This window comes from Rhagoletis zephyria, unplaced genomic scaffold, assembly GCF_001687245.7.
Source record: "Rhagoletis zephyria isolate East Lansing unplaced genomic scaffold, Rhagoletis_zephyria_1.1 Rzeph_scaffold_00169, whole genome shotgun sequence".
Taxonomy (NCBI): domain Eukaryota; kingdom Metazoa; phylum Arthropoda; class Insecta; order Diptera; family Tephritidae; genus Rhagoletis; species Rhagoletis zephyria.
The window spans coordinates 358564-374117 of NW_016157253.1; the positions used below are offsets into that span (position 1 = coordinate 358564).

General features: G+C 36.7%; 1 protein-coding gene across 15 annotated transcripts in view; it reads left to right on the forward strand.

The window, feature by feature from the left end:
- Positions 1–5833, forward strand: part of l(2)k09913 (transmembrane protein 53-like lethal (2) k09913) — a 28422-nt gene extending 22589 nt beyond the window's left edge. For all 15 annotated transcript variants that reach the window (XM_017607185.1, XM_017607221.1, XM_017607189.1 and 12 more), the window contains 5 exons: positions 3674–3789; positions 3854–4019; positions 4588–4718; positions 5006–5143; positions 5204–5833. In XM_017607185.1, the coding sequence (XP_017462674.1) occupies positions 3674–3789; positions 3854–4019; positions 4588–4718; positions 5006–5143; positions 5204–5525 (873 nt within the window). In that variant the 3' untranslated portion in view covers positions 5526–5833. The remainder of the gene's footprint in view (positions 1–3673; positions 3790–3853; positions 4020–4587; positions 4719–5005; positions 5144–5203) is intronic.
- The last annotated feature ends 9721 nt before the right edge of the window (positions 5834–15554 follow it).

Genomic DNA, 15554 nt, shown 5'->3' on the forward strand with positions numbered 1-15554 from the left:
AAATATTCCTAAAGAAATCTTTTAGAATTTTAGTTAAAAAATCCTACAGATATTTCTTTACGAGTTCGAGTCAACCCCTTCATACGATTTTCTTTAAAAATTCGTAAAGAAATCATTACAGAATTCGAAACACATTTCCGAGTTTCTTTAAAATTTCGTTAAGATTTCGGGAACTTTGGTTTGCAGGGTTGTTACGTACGTAAATATGTATGCATGTATGTATGAATGGACGTCAGGTTTGGAAAATAATAACCACAGCTCTAGCCTGCAGCAAACAAAATACAACTAAACAGCTAATAGACACCCTCAAGAAACAACCTACTGCACAAAGTGTAAAAGATCTTGCGAAGCGAAATGGCCCAGTAGGGGCACCGAAATTGCGCATATGGAAACTGTGCATTTAGACATTATTTCGGTTTCAACCGAAACTGTGCATGCATGCATTATTTCGGTTTTTGTTATATGCATTATTTCGGTTTTCAACCGAAACTGTGCATGCATGCATTATTTCGGTTTTTGTTATATGCATTATTTCGGTTTTCAACCGAAACTGTGCATGCATGCATTATTTCGGTTTTTGTTATATGCATTATTTCGGTTTTCAACCGAAACTGTGCATGCATGCATTATTTCGGTTTTTGTTATATGCATTATTTCGGTTTTCAACCGAAACTGTGCATGCATGCATTATTTCGGTTTTTGTTATATGCATTATTTCGGTTTTCAACCGAAACTGTGCATGCATGCATTATTTCGGTTTTTGTTATATGCATTATTTCGGTTTTCAACCGAAACTGTGCATGCATGCATTATTTCGGTTTTTGTTATATGCATTATTTCGGTTTTCAACCGAAACTGTGCATGCATGCATTATTTCGGTTTTTGTTATATGCATTATTTCGGTTTTCAACCGAAACTGTGCATGCATGCATTATTTCGGTTTTTGTTATATGCATTATTTCGGTTTTCAACCGAAACTGTGCATGCATGCATTATTTCGGTTTTTGTTATATGCATTATTTCGGTTTTCAACCGAAACTGTGCATGCATGCATTATTTCGGTTTTTGTTATATGCATTATTTCGGTTTTCAACCGAAACTGTGCATGCATGCATTATTTCGGTTTTTGTTATATGCATTATTTCGGTTTTCAACCGAAACTGTGCATGCATGCATTATTTCGGTTTTTGTTATATGCATTATTTCGGTTTTCAACCGAAACTGTGCATGCATGCATTATTTCGGTTTTTGTTATATGCATTATTTCGGTTTTCAACCGAAACTGTGCATGCATGCATTATTTCGGTTTTTGTTATATGCATTATTTCGGTTTTCAACCGAAACTGTGCATGCATGCATTATTTCGGTTTTTGTTATATGCATTATTTCGGTTTTCAACCGAAACTGTGCATGCATGCATTATTTCGGTTTTTGTTATATGCATTATTTCGGTTTTCAACCGAAACTGTGCATGCATGCATTATTTCGGTTTTTGTTATATGCATTATTTCGGTTTTCAACCGAAACTGTGCATGCATGCATTATTTCGGTTTTTGTTATATGCATTATTTCGGTTTTCAACCGAAACTGTGCATGCATGCATTATTTCGGTTTTTGTTATATGCATTATTTCGGTTTTCAACCGAAACTGTGCATGCATGCATTATTTCGGTTTTTGTTATATGCATTATTTCGGTTTTCAACCGAAACTGTGCATGCATGCATTATTTCGGTTTTTGTTATATGCATTATTTCGGTTTTCAACCGAAACTGTGCATGCATGCATTATTTCGGTTTTTGTTATATGCATTATTTCGGTTTTCAACCGAAACTGTGCATGCATGCATTATTTCGGTTTTTGTTATATGCATTATTTCGGTTTTCAACCGAAACTGTGCATGCATGCATTATTTCGGTTTTTGTTATATGCATTATTTCGGTTTTCAACCGAAACTGTGCATGCATGCATTATTTCGGTTTTTGTTATATGCATTATTTCGGTTTTCAACCGAAACTGTGCATGCATGCATTATTTCGGTTTTTGTTATATGCATTATTTCGGTTTTCAACCGAAACTGTGCATGCATGCATTATTTCGGTTTTTGTTATATGCATTATTTCGGTTTTCAACCGAAACTGTGCATGCATGCATTATTTCGGTTTTTGTTATATGCATTATTTCGGTTTTCAACCGAAACTGTGCATGCATGCATTATTTCGGTTTTTGTTATATGCATTATTTCGGTTTTCAACCGAAACTGTGCATGTATGCATTACTTCGGGTTTTTCATATGCATTATTTCGTATGCACAGTTTCCATATGCACAATTTCAGGGTGCCGGCCCAGTAGCCCAACCCCAGAAATATATGTATGTATTTTAAAAATTAATTTATGAAATATAAACTGAAATAAATAAAAAATAACTGGGCTTATAAAATTTACCCAGAAATGGAACACAAAAAGTTGATATAAAAGAATTTATGGATGGAATGATAAAACTGTCACCATTCATTGGCTGTTGTAGCGGCCGGTGGTTGTGTTCCCAGAACGGCATTCTACGTAACTTGAGACCGACTCCCTGTGAATGCCGCTCAGGGCCTGTCGATATGCTTTCGAGTCCAGGGTAGTTCATAACATGGACTTCGTCTCTGCAAGCAAGTGTCCGTGCGGGTGACCACGTTTGTGGCTCCCTACTAAGAATTGCTTGCAGTGAACGTTTAATACACATGGTCTGACCGGATAGCAATGCCGTGACATTCTAGGATGATATCCCTGCGGTCGATGTCCACTTCGATGGGACGAAACTGCAGGGTGTGGTGCGTGATGAAAGCTAGGCCAATACCATTATCTCGTTCGAGGTCTCGACGGTGCACATTGTATCCGGCGCAATTCAACACTGTTGAATTGCTGTGCAGCTTCGTCTCTTGGACCGCAGCTATCAATATTCCAGCGCAACACGGACCCTCGAAGTTCCTCGTCCAATCTCGCGTGGTGCGCACACCTGAGCATGCCACACCGTACATATTGTAGGAGGAACTAGGAGTTATTGGCGGCGGTGTGTGGGTAGTGGTGCGGTTGTGTCTGTTGTGTGGGCTTTTGTGGTCCGGTATATTGTGTTGGGTTGTTGTGCTGTGGTGTGTTGTGTTGTGTGTGTTGAGCTGCTCAGGCGGACTAGGGTTTGCCGTGCAGGCAGCTCTGTTGAAGCAAGCGGTCCACTGACGATGTGTCCGTAGGCCTGAGCAGACTCTACGGAGACTCCACCCATTGCAAGCATTGTACTTGACTTGGTGTAGTCGTCTCTGGCATACCCAGCAGGTGTAAGTGTCTGGTCCAGGGTTTGACTCAATGGCAGCCCTGAGCAGAAGAATACGTAGCACATGTAGCCCTATGGCCGAACAACGTTTGAGATATTTCACCGACCTAAACGGGTTTAGATCGCCGAAACAGCAGCCCTTGGTCGGGTAAAACAGGAGTCATTCCGGTACGTAGAACCGGCTGTCGTGAGAATGCCATTCATTGGTCGTTGTGTATGCTTTACCGTCCATATGCATGTTTTCTTAATCTTTTAAAATAATCACATTATGTCCATTGTTTGGCCAATTTTATACCAAGTTTCAGATCTAATTATAATTATATTGCATTTGACAATTTTTAAATTTCAACAATGTGCAGATGAAAAAGACTTTTTGGAATAATCGGCGTATGCTTTCAACCAAAGAGATCACTAAAAATATTACACTCTTCACTAATGAACCATTCAAAAGCGAATTGGATCCAAAGACTTTGGAGTTAGTGAGATGAATTTATGAAATTGAAATTTAAAAAAATAATAGCGATTTGCCTTTCATCTAGATTCAAGAAGCCTTCTGAAAATCCACTTGTGTTAATGATGGCGTGGCTAATGGCAAAGCAAAAACATTTGAAGAAATATACTCAAATTTACACAGATATGGGATTCGATGTTGTCGTCGTACATGTAACCCCGTGGCAGCTTCTTTGGCCAGTTAAGGGGACGCAGGTATTATTTTCTACTCTAAACTCATTTAAAAGATAAATTCTAGCTTATTAATTATTTATTAATACGATAAATGGCATATGTATCTATTTTAAAGTATTAATATACTCATGAAACATACCCAGCTAGCACATTTGCCAGACAATTTCTGATCAGTCAAGTCGGAATAAAAAGTTAACTATTTAGAAAGGTTTACAGGTTTCGAACAGATTTCTGGGCGAAGTGTCTGATGAATTTTATTTATTTCCTTATCCGATATGATTGAATTATGTGCGATTTCGGGCATACATGTCTAATAATTCCTATTTTCCATAATTATTTGGTCAGACATCTGTTAGATATCCGTCAGATTCGTCGGTAATTAAGTCAGAATTTCCCACGTCGTGTCGGTTAGACTTCCTGTTAACCTCTCCATATGCCTTCTCTGACCGATATCGGCCAAAATCATATAGATTTCTGACTTTTTTTGTCGACGAGTCTGGCAATTATCCTAGCTGGGTATGTATGAGCTCTTCTCTATGTATACTATAGGGTGTTTATAACTTTTAAATTGACTTACTATTTGCTTTAGGTTGTAGCTGCAGAAACGCTTAAATTTATAGAAAACAACAAGTCATATGCGCCAATTGTTATTCACGGGTTTTCAGTGGGGGCTTATCAACTCGGTGAAGTAATGATACAGATGGCACGCGATATGGAACGGTAAATAAAATTGTTAGGTATTTTATAAATTTATTGTTAAAGCTGCCCTCTACACTGCATGTAAAATTTCTAAATCTAAATGAATTGACTAAAAAAGAAAATATTTAAATATTATTTTTAACTACATACATAAGTAAAAGTTAAGTGTACATATGTTTAAAATTATCGAATTTTGTGAAAAATGATCACATCAATCATAATCAAAATTATATTACTGGATCTATAATATCCTAAGAGACCAGTTTGCCAAATTGAATCATTTAATTGCTCTAATTTTATTTGGCCAGCTACACACAAGTATTGGATAGGATTGTTTGCCAAATTTGGGACAGCGCTGCTGATATTACAGAAATTCCAATCGGAGTGCCTAAATCGATATTTCCCAAAAATTCCCGCATGCAAAGCGCACTACGCAACTATATCCTGTGAGTTATTCAGACATGACAGCACTGCAATCCTTTTGATTTCAAAATTCTTCCAAATAGATATCACATGAAAACATTCCACAACCAAGCTTCAGTTCATTACATGAGATCCAGCCAAATGTTTCATTCTACGCTAATTAAGCAGCCAGCATTGTTTTTCGTATCGGAAAATGATCCTATTGGTCCACCTTCATCCAACCAAGCTGTACGCGAAAATTGGGAACGTGCCAATATCAAAGTTACATTCAAGTGTTGGGAGCGTTCACAGCATGCAGCACATCTCATTAGACATAGGGAGGAATATCTAGAGTGCCTAGTAAAGCATCTTGAAAGTTGTGGTTTGACCGATAACATTGGATTAAAAACTCGTGCCAAATTGTAAAGAAAAAAGCGGCGAGAATATCTACATAAATACGAATTTAAATGAAATTAAGAAATTAATGTTTCAGGAAGGGTATACCCTTCGATGTAAAAATAGGGCATCTATATAACCCCTTGTAAAGGCGTCAATGCAAAGCGGTAGTTCGACGACTCAATAAGCAAGTAATTTCTTTAAAATTTAGAAACAAAACTTAAAAAAAGATAGGCAAATCGACGATTAAAAGCAAAAGATAGGCAAAGCAGCAATTTCATGTTCCTGCCAATAGATTGAATAAAATAGATCCTTTTACTCTTAAACAGTTTAGCAAATGCACTGTGTTTTTATAAAGTTTAAAGTAAATAAAATGTATGCATTTTCTTAAATATACCATTAGAAAGAATCGCCTCTCATCGGAGATTATAATTCCTGCATGCCTTTTAAAATTCTGTCTTTTATTATTTTGACCAAAAAATAGCTTTCAAAATTACGATTTGAAAACAGTACGGTGGATTTGAATGTTGTATTTTTAAAAGCTTTCATCACCTTTGTGTAATCAAATCTTGCAATAAATTTTCAACCAACAATGATCTAAAGACCTGAAACGTCAAACTTAGCTCAGAACCCGATTAGGCCCAGGCCATGCAATGAGCGGCAAAGCGGTGAGCGGCTTAAAACTAAAACTTATGAAATATTATTGAAATGACCACGCAATGAGCGGCATTTCTGTATGGCGCCGCTCAGCCGCCCATTGCTTGGCCTCTGCCTTATAATGCAATATGAAAGACGCATTAATGCTCTATGTGGCGCAGGTTTCGCGATAATTGAAAACCCCGTATTTAAGGGCCGATATGGTTGACAAGGAATAACTGAACTATTTCGGCATATTTGGAGAATCCGTATTTATAGTCCGATTTGTTTAATATTTAGAACGTATATTAATAATATAATAACAATAGATTGGCGTTTACACATATGTTAATGTTTGGCCGAGCTTCTCCTCCGACTTGTGGCGTGCGCCTTGATGTTGTCACACAAAGCGGAGGGACCAACAGTTTCGACGACAGAGTCGAAATAGACTTTGGTGACCACGCTTCGTCGGACCGAGCGATGCGCGAGCTATTTTAGCGGGCAGTTTATTCTGCATCCTCCGGGGGATAAAGCCAAACGTCGAGTGACCAGAAGGCTGCACAAAATGCCAAAACTCAGTGCGTCTTTTGTTTTCACCAGAGGAGAGGTAAGGGTAGCCATCGGGAAGGCGAAAGCCTCCAAAGCCATTGGACCCGACGGAATATGCATGTTGATGCTGAAAAATTTGGGTCCTGCGGGAGTAGCGTACCTAACGGAGGTCCTCAATTTGTCTATGGCCACCCTCATCATCCCAGACATCTGGAAGGTGGGGAGAGTGGTCCCACTGCTCAAACCGGGGAAACCTGCCAACAAAGGACACTCGTATCGGCCGATAACACTCCTTTCCCTGGTAGCGAAGATACTCGAGGCCTTGCTGCTCCCGTATTTCACAAACCACCTGACCCCAGCGAAGCATCATCATGGTTTCCGTAAAGTGCATAGTACAACAACAGCACTTAACGCCATAAACACTCAGATAACTCGTGGCCTTAACCGAAACCGCCCCTGTGAGAGAACTATTCTAGTAGAGTTGGACCTGTCCAAGGCGTTCGACACTGTCAGTCATTCAACGCTGCTAGAAGACATAGAGACCTCCTCTCTCCCACAGGGACTCAAACGGTAGTCGGCCAATTACCTGACAGGTCGACACTCGTCGGTAATGTTTAGACACAAATCCAGCAAACTCAGTAAAATAAAACAGGGGGTTCCACAGGGGGGTGTCCTTTCCTCACTACTGTGGCCCCTATTATGAGTTGCATTCGATTTTCGATCTTCGCTGGCTATCGAAGATCGAAAGTGAAATTCGTATTATGAGCTATGCAAGCGTGTCGAAATTTTCGATGAGTATCGAATTTTCTGTCGAACACAATTTTGCTTTCGTTGGTGTAGCGAAGTGCTAGAAAATTTTAAAGATGTATGATTTTGCATTTGTTTTCTTACGTTTTGGCGGCTCGACACTAATTTTAAACAATTTGTATTAATTTCAATCAGTTCTAACGTCGTGAATAGTAAACACAAGCTCGAAAGTCTGATTTTACATATGAAAGAAAATCCCTATACGCTGTTGGCACGATCTCTGAAAACAAAATCATGGAGCTGTGTATAGTTTTAATCTTTTTTAAATAGGTTTGGATCACAAAATTTCTTAAATATATTGTATGTCAAAATATATTCGAAACTCTCACGTTTTCTGCTCCTGGCCAGTTTTCTAAGCCCTCATCCTCTGACGAATCGTTCAACCAGACCTCCGTTGTGCTAATTAAAATTTATTTTTACCATGCTTTTGTAAACAAAGCTTATCAGCGGTGAAAAATATACTATTGTGAACAACCTAAACGAGCGAAAATCACAATAGCGCTATTCTTCATCGAATGAGCGCCATAATACCAAATGAAAATTCGTTCGATCAGCACTTTCGACAACAGTCGAAGATCGAATGCAACTCATAATAGGGGCCTGTTTTACATTTCAAAGCTCCCTCAACCACCAGAGGGAGTCTCGATTGTCTCTTACGCCGACGATTGCTCGATCATGGCGTCTGGGAATGGAATTGATAACTTGTGTTCGAAAGTAAATGGGTATCTCTCCGAACTTTCTCGCTTCTTCACTGCAAGAAGCCTAACCCTCTCCCCTCCAAAATCCTCTGCGACCTTGTTCACTACCTGGACGAAGAACGTCAGGCTACCGCTGGGAATTCACGTCGATGATACACCAGTTCCGACGGTGAATAACCCCAAAATACTCGGGAGTAACCTTCGACAGTCCGCTCTCCTTCTCTGCGCACGCAACCGCTATTGTCAACAAAGTACAGAGCCGCAGCAAGGTCCTCAAGTCGCTAGCCAGCAGTACTTGGGGCAAAGACAAAGAAACGTTGCAACATACAAGGCAATAGGCTGGCCGGTTTTAAATTACGCAGCACCAGTGGGGTCGCCGGGGACTAGTAGGACGCAGTGGATGAAGCTGCAGACGACGCAAAACACCGCACTAAGGACAGCGACTGGATGCCCTCTGATGTCGCTTTAACACCACCTACACGACGAGGCGAAATTGCTCCCGATCAAGGAGCACAATGCAATGCTCTGCAAGGAGTTCCTCGTTGGGAGCCATAGACGTGGTCACCCGAATGAGCAACTGCTTGCAGAAGTGCCCTCGCTCAGGCACGTCAGGAGGCATGTCTACGAACTGACGGACGAGGTCCAGAGGCTCATTAAACAACCTCTGGACCCGTCAGCCTATCGAGAGGCTCTGAACGCATCCACACAACCACCGGACATTGACGACACGTAGCTTCATTTGCAGTGGGAGACTAGAACCACAATAGCCCAACTTCGCTCTGGCTACTGCAGCAGGTTAAACACATACCTGAGCAGATTGAACGCAGATGTACCAAATGAGTGTCCGGCATGCGGAGACTCGAAACATCTTGACGACAACGACTGAGATATTAACCTCTACAACAACATCAAATGCAACTCATAGTAGGGGCCATAGGGCCGGTTACTCAATGTCTGGTTAATAGCCCAATTATGCATACTTAGGGCCGGTTGCTCAAAGCCTGGTTGACACTAATCCCCGAGTAAACATCGTTATCGACGCTGCCAAAACCGTGTTATATACATGGAGTCGATAACGATGTTAAACTGATGATTAGTGTCAACCAGGCTTTGAGCAAACCGAAGTTAGCTTTGCATGAGGGTTGTCACATAAGAATGTGTTAAGCGGGCTTTGCGTGTAATCGGTTACCCAACGCATAGCAATTAACATGTAGAATTCTGTTGGGTTTTGATTTTTACGTAAAAATGGTATAGCAGTGCAAGAATGCATAACTGGGCTATAACACTAATCTGCGTTTAAACATCGTTATCGACGTCTTCGACTCCATGCATACAACAGGGAGCCGGTAACGTCGGTTACTATGTTTAGGGCCGGCTGCTCAAAGCCTAGTTGACACTAATCCCCGGTTAAACATCGTTATCGACGTTACCGACGTCGTGTTATAAGCGTAGACATAGATAGCGATGTTAACCGATGCCGGTTAAACATCATTATCGACGTTTTCGACATCATGCATATAACATGTGATCGATAAAGCAGTCATTGTATTTAACCGGATCTTCTACCTCCGATTAGTGCTAATCAGACACAACCAGCCCTAAGACGTAAGCTGGTATCAGGCGATTTGTACACTTGAAGAATTTTTTATCGAGAATAAGTCGAGCTCCAAACAACGTTAACTGCAAGTACCAAAATGGACAAATCTGTACAAGTGAAAATTCCCTGCTTATCGAATAATTAACTAAAATTATAGTTAAAAAACTAAAAACACGCTTTTATTACAACAAGAACTAAAAAGTATAAAATAATTTATAAATATAGCGATTCCGTTTAAGAAGAATAGGAAGTTCCCTAAATTGATTCAATTTAACTTTTTTAAATTAGCTAAAAATAGGATTTAAGTGATTGGCCCGTAGCCATAGGCAAAATAAAGTCCACTGTAAAGTTAGTTGCAGCATATTGACATAATTTTCGATGCGATATCTGTAAAAAACTTCTTGTTGTAATAAAAGCGTGTTTTTAGTTTTTGAACTATAATTTTATTTTCTACTTTTTAGTTTTTTGAAATCTTGCAATTAATATTATACTGTCTGTATATTTCACATTCTGTCCATTTCTTTCAATGCGAAGAAAATTTTCCACACCGTTTTTTAGCTACACTTTTTACCTAACGTGCTAGATTTGACCTTAACAAACAAAATTTTCAATGCATTTCAATTAAATAGGTAATACATATATTCTGAATATAAACCAAATCGGAGCACAGATGCCGATTTTTTAATTATATAGACTCGCGCCGCACATAACTGCCAAAATTTTTTGTGTATTTCTTTTCGTGTAAGCAATATGCATTCGAAATGTGAACTTAATCGGATCATAAATACGGATTTTCCAAATATCTCGACTCCTGCGCCACCTATCAGCAATTTTTTTTTGCGGATTTATTTCTTTTCACGCAAGTAATATATGTTCTAAATATGAACCATATCGGACTATAAATGCGGGTTTTACAAATATCTCGACTCCTGCGCCACCTATCAGCAATTTTTTTTTGCGGATTTATTTCTTTTCACGCAAGTAATATATGTTCTAAATATGAACCATATCGGACTATAAATGCGGGTTTTACAAATATCTCGACTCCTGCGCCACCTAGCGGATTAAGTCATCTTTTATATTGCATTGTCCTCGAATACTGAGCTAAGTTTGAAGTTTCAAGTTTGTTAAATATTGACTGCAAAGTTCCAGGACATACAAAGATACATACATACATACAAGTGAAGTTAAATAAAAACTTGTAATAAAATATATTCAGCCCTATTCTGCATTTCGATTATGCTCCCCCATTCCGCTTCGCAACAATCGTAACTTGGTATTCTGAGTTACGATCGAATCGAAAGAAGAAGAGGAAGAGCGAAGACATTTTCGAAATCAGCTGCTTGCCTAGGAATGTGTGAAATCGAAACGAAACAAAAGAAATGTTTACCACCAAACGATAGCGCTTTTGAAGTTAAAATTTGTAAATATTTTAAAATAAGCAAATATATCTTACATCATTGTAATCTAAAAATAAAATTACGTTTGTTCTTAGTTTAAGTGGAAACATAATTATAAGAATGAAATTTCTTATGGAGAAATATTTCCAAACATTCAGAATAAACCTTGGTTTCATAAAAATTCAAATAAAATGACACCAATAGAAGTTAAACAAATTAATAGAATTCTAACAAATCACACTTTCTGCAAGGAGACATTATCAAAAATGAATATTTTTTTTGTTGCGCTATAAAAGATCATTCTTTTGATCTTATTGTGCTAATGATTTTATTAATAAATGAAATGAAATGAAATGAAACCCAAATTGAGAATTTTGTAATACAGTTGAGTGTAATTAGAAACGTTGTTTGAGCACTCCACAACATTTGCATTTACTATAGAGTGGAATTTGATTTTGAAAGGTAGGTCTCTCATATACTTATTAGTATGTTCCTTTGAACTTCGGACTAAAACCTGTGGAACTGTCAAACTACAATTTTNTAAAATATATTCAGCCCTATTCTGCATTTCGATTATGCTCCCCCATTCCGCTTCGCAACAATCGTAACTTGGTATTCTGAGTTACGATCGAATCGAAAGAAGAAGAGGAAGAGCGAAGACATTTTCGAAATCAGCTGCTTGCCTAGGAATGTGTGAAATCGAAACGAAACAAAAGAAATGTTTACCACCAAACGATAGCGCTTTTGAAGTTAAAATTTGTAAATATTTTAAAATAAGCAAATATATCTTACATCATTGTAATCTAAAAATAAAATTACGTTTGTTCTTAGTTTAAGTGGAAACATAATTATAAGAATGAAATTTCTTATGGAGAAATATTTCCAAACATTCAGAATAAACCTTGGTTTCATAAAAATTCAAATAAAATGACACCAATAGAAGTTAAACAAATTAATAGAATTCTAACAAATCACACTTTCTGCAAGGAGACATTATCAAAAATGAATATTTTTTTTGTTGCGCTATAAAAGATCATTCTTTTGATCTTATTGTGCTAATGATTTTATTAATAAATGAAATGAAATGAAATGAAACCCAAATTGAGAATTTTGTAATACAGTTGAGTGTAATTAGAAACGTTGTTTGAGCACTCCACAACATTTGCATTTACTATAGAGTGGAATTTGATTTTGAAAGGTAGGTCTCTCATATACTTATTAGTATGTTCCTTTGAACTTCGGACTAAAACCTGTGGAACTGTCAAACTACAATTTTACTGTCTCAAGTAAGAGTAAAAGGAGAACAGAAGCACTATTTCCTGTAAAAACGTCAGTCGGTTTGTTTACATGTCATTTGTACAACACTGGCTGAAATATCACTAACTAATTATTAAAATCTACATATTCAAATATTTCGTTGTTTACTTCCATTTTTTTTTTTACAAATATAAGGTTCTTTGCTTTCACCGCTTTCTGTTTTTGTTTGCACATGCAAACCAGCTGATCGTTNCATTTCAATTAAATAGGTAATACATATATTCTGAATATAAACCAAATCGGAGCACAGATGCCGATTTTTTAATTATATAGACTCGCGCCGCACATAACTGCCAAAATTTTTTGTGTATTTCTTTTCGTGTAAGCAATATGCATTCGAAATGTGAACTTAATCGGATCATAAATACGGATTTTCCAAATATCTCGACTCCTGCGCCACCTATCAGCAATTTTTTTTTGCGGATTTATTTCTTTTCACGCAAGTAATATATGTTCTAAATATGAACCATATCGGACTATAAATGCGGGTTTTACAAATATCTCGACTCCTGCGCCACCTAGCGGATTAAGTCATCTTTTATATTGCATTGTCCTCGAATACTGAGCTAAGTTTGAAGTTTCAAGTTTGTTAAATATTGACTGCAAAGTTCCAGGACATACAAAGATACATACATACATACAAGTGAAGTTAAATAAAAACTTGTAATAAAATATATTCAGCCCTATTCTGCATTTCGATTATGCTCCCCCATTCCGCTTCGCAACAATCGTAACTTGGTATTCTGAGTTACGATCGAATCGAAAGAAGAAGAGGAAGAGCGAAGACATTTTCGAAATCAGCTGCTTGCCTAGGAATGTGTGAAATCGAAACGAAACAAAAGAAATGTTTACCACCAAACGATAGCGCTTTTGAAGTTAAAATTTGTAAATATTTTAAAATAAGCAAATATATCTTACATCATTGTAATCTAAAAATAAAATTACGTTTGTTCTTAGTTTAAGTGGAAACATAATTATAAGAATGAAATTTCTTATGGAGAAATATTTCCAAACATTCAGAATAAACCTTGGTTTCATAAAAATTCAAATAAAATGACACCAATAGAAGTTAAACAAATTAATAGAATTCTAACAAATCACACTTTCTGCAAGGAGACATTATCAAAAATGAATATTTTTTTTGTTGCGCTATAAAAGATCATTCTTTTGATCTTATTGTGCTAATGATTTTATTAATAAATGAAATGAAATGAAATGAAACCCAAATTGAGAATTTTGTAATACAGTTGAGTGTAATTAGAAACGTTGTTTGAGCACTCCACAACATTTGCATTTACTATAGAGTGGAATTTGATTTTGAAAGGTAGGTCTCTCATATACTTATTAGTATGTTCCTTTGAACTTCGGACTAAAACCTGTGGAACTGTCAAACTACAATTTTACTGTCTCAAGTAAGAGTAAAAGGAGAACAGAAGCACTATTTCCTGTAAAAACGTCAGTCGGTTTGTTTACATGTCATTTGTACAACACTGGCTGAAATATCACTAACTAATTATTAAAATCTACATATTCAAATATTTCGTTGTTTACTTCCATTTTTTTTTTTACAAATATAAGGTTCTTTGCTTTCACCGCTTTCTGTTTTTGTTTGCACATGCAAACCAGCTGATCGTTTGACACTTTTCATGAACTTACAGGAAAAAAACTCCGGACTAAATCCTGTAACTACTGACTAGGTTTCTCAGTTCCTCTCTCAAGTGTTCCCACTTACAGGTTTTATGTCAATGGGAACGAATTCCTGTAAGTTCTGACTAAATACTGTAAACCGGGCTGCTATTGGAACGGACTAACTATATGTATGTCGTTTGGATCGTTAAGTGGTTATGCACACAAAACAAATTTAATTTCCTTTTTTTTATTTATTTTGTATTAATGAAATTATCTTATTACTTATAAACTAAGACATACCATTATTTTTTGATAAAACATAGATACTCAGGCAAGTTCTGGAATTCACTTCCGAGTGAATTTTAACTACATTCAATTTGAATTCAAAGTGGCTGTGGTTGAATTTCACTCGGAAGTGAATTGCAGAGGCAGGTTCTGCTAATTTCATTGACCACGAATTTTTTATGGGGTGGGAGCGTAATATATATATTTCCTTATGATAAAAATAATCATTTAATTAACTGTTAAATTTTTTGATAAAGAATAATCGTTATTTTTGGATCTATAAATGTTTTTGTGTCCATGCTTGATAGTTTATGTTTGATCATTTTTCGATTGAAAACAAAGGTTTTTGTCAATGTTATTGTGGCTTATTAACATTTTATTTTTAAATATTTTTATTGAGCTTTGTACCACGATTGTTTATTAGGAAAAATTGAAAAAGCAACAAAATCTAAGCGGTAGAAGTTATAGCAGGGCCATTCCATTGTGACTAGTGGGACATTTTACTCCAGATCAATTGTGAATTTTAACTATGTATGTCGTCGGAACTTATACAACTGCGAAAGATATTTTTTAACATAGAACGATAATTAATGTATAAAATTGCTTTAACAAAACTACCAAACGATTTCTTAGTTTTATTTAACTATCATTTGAATGAATGTGACTGGTGGGACATTGAAAAGAACTCTAGTTTACCCATGTGCACTTAACGATGAATTTTAGCCAAAACATTTAATTTTCACGAGCGATGTATTTGTGTTGTAAAATATGAATTATATGCTTTCGTTTTCATTAAAAATGAGGTTTATATAATCGTCATAGAAATATTAAAAATTATTTTAAGTTGTGACTGGTGGGATATCCCCTTGTGACTGGTGTAAAGTAATTATGCATGAAATAAAAGTTTCCATAGACATAAATTACAACTTCTTTTGATTTTTTTAATATATTCCCACAGCTTAATGAAATTTAGACATTTAAAAAGAGGTTACTACTGCAATAGAGATAATTAGGGCATATTTAAATGTATGTCGTTTCCTCCTTTCAATGGAATGACCCAGCAGCTATGGAATGACCCAGACTTCTTTTTTTTTAGAGCTATGTATGGTTAACGCTTCTGTTTTTGCACATCCATTACGCA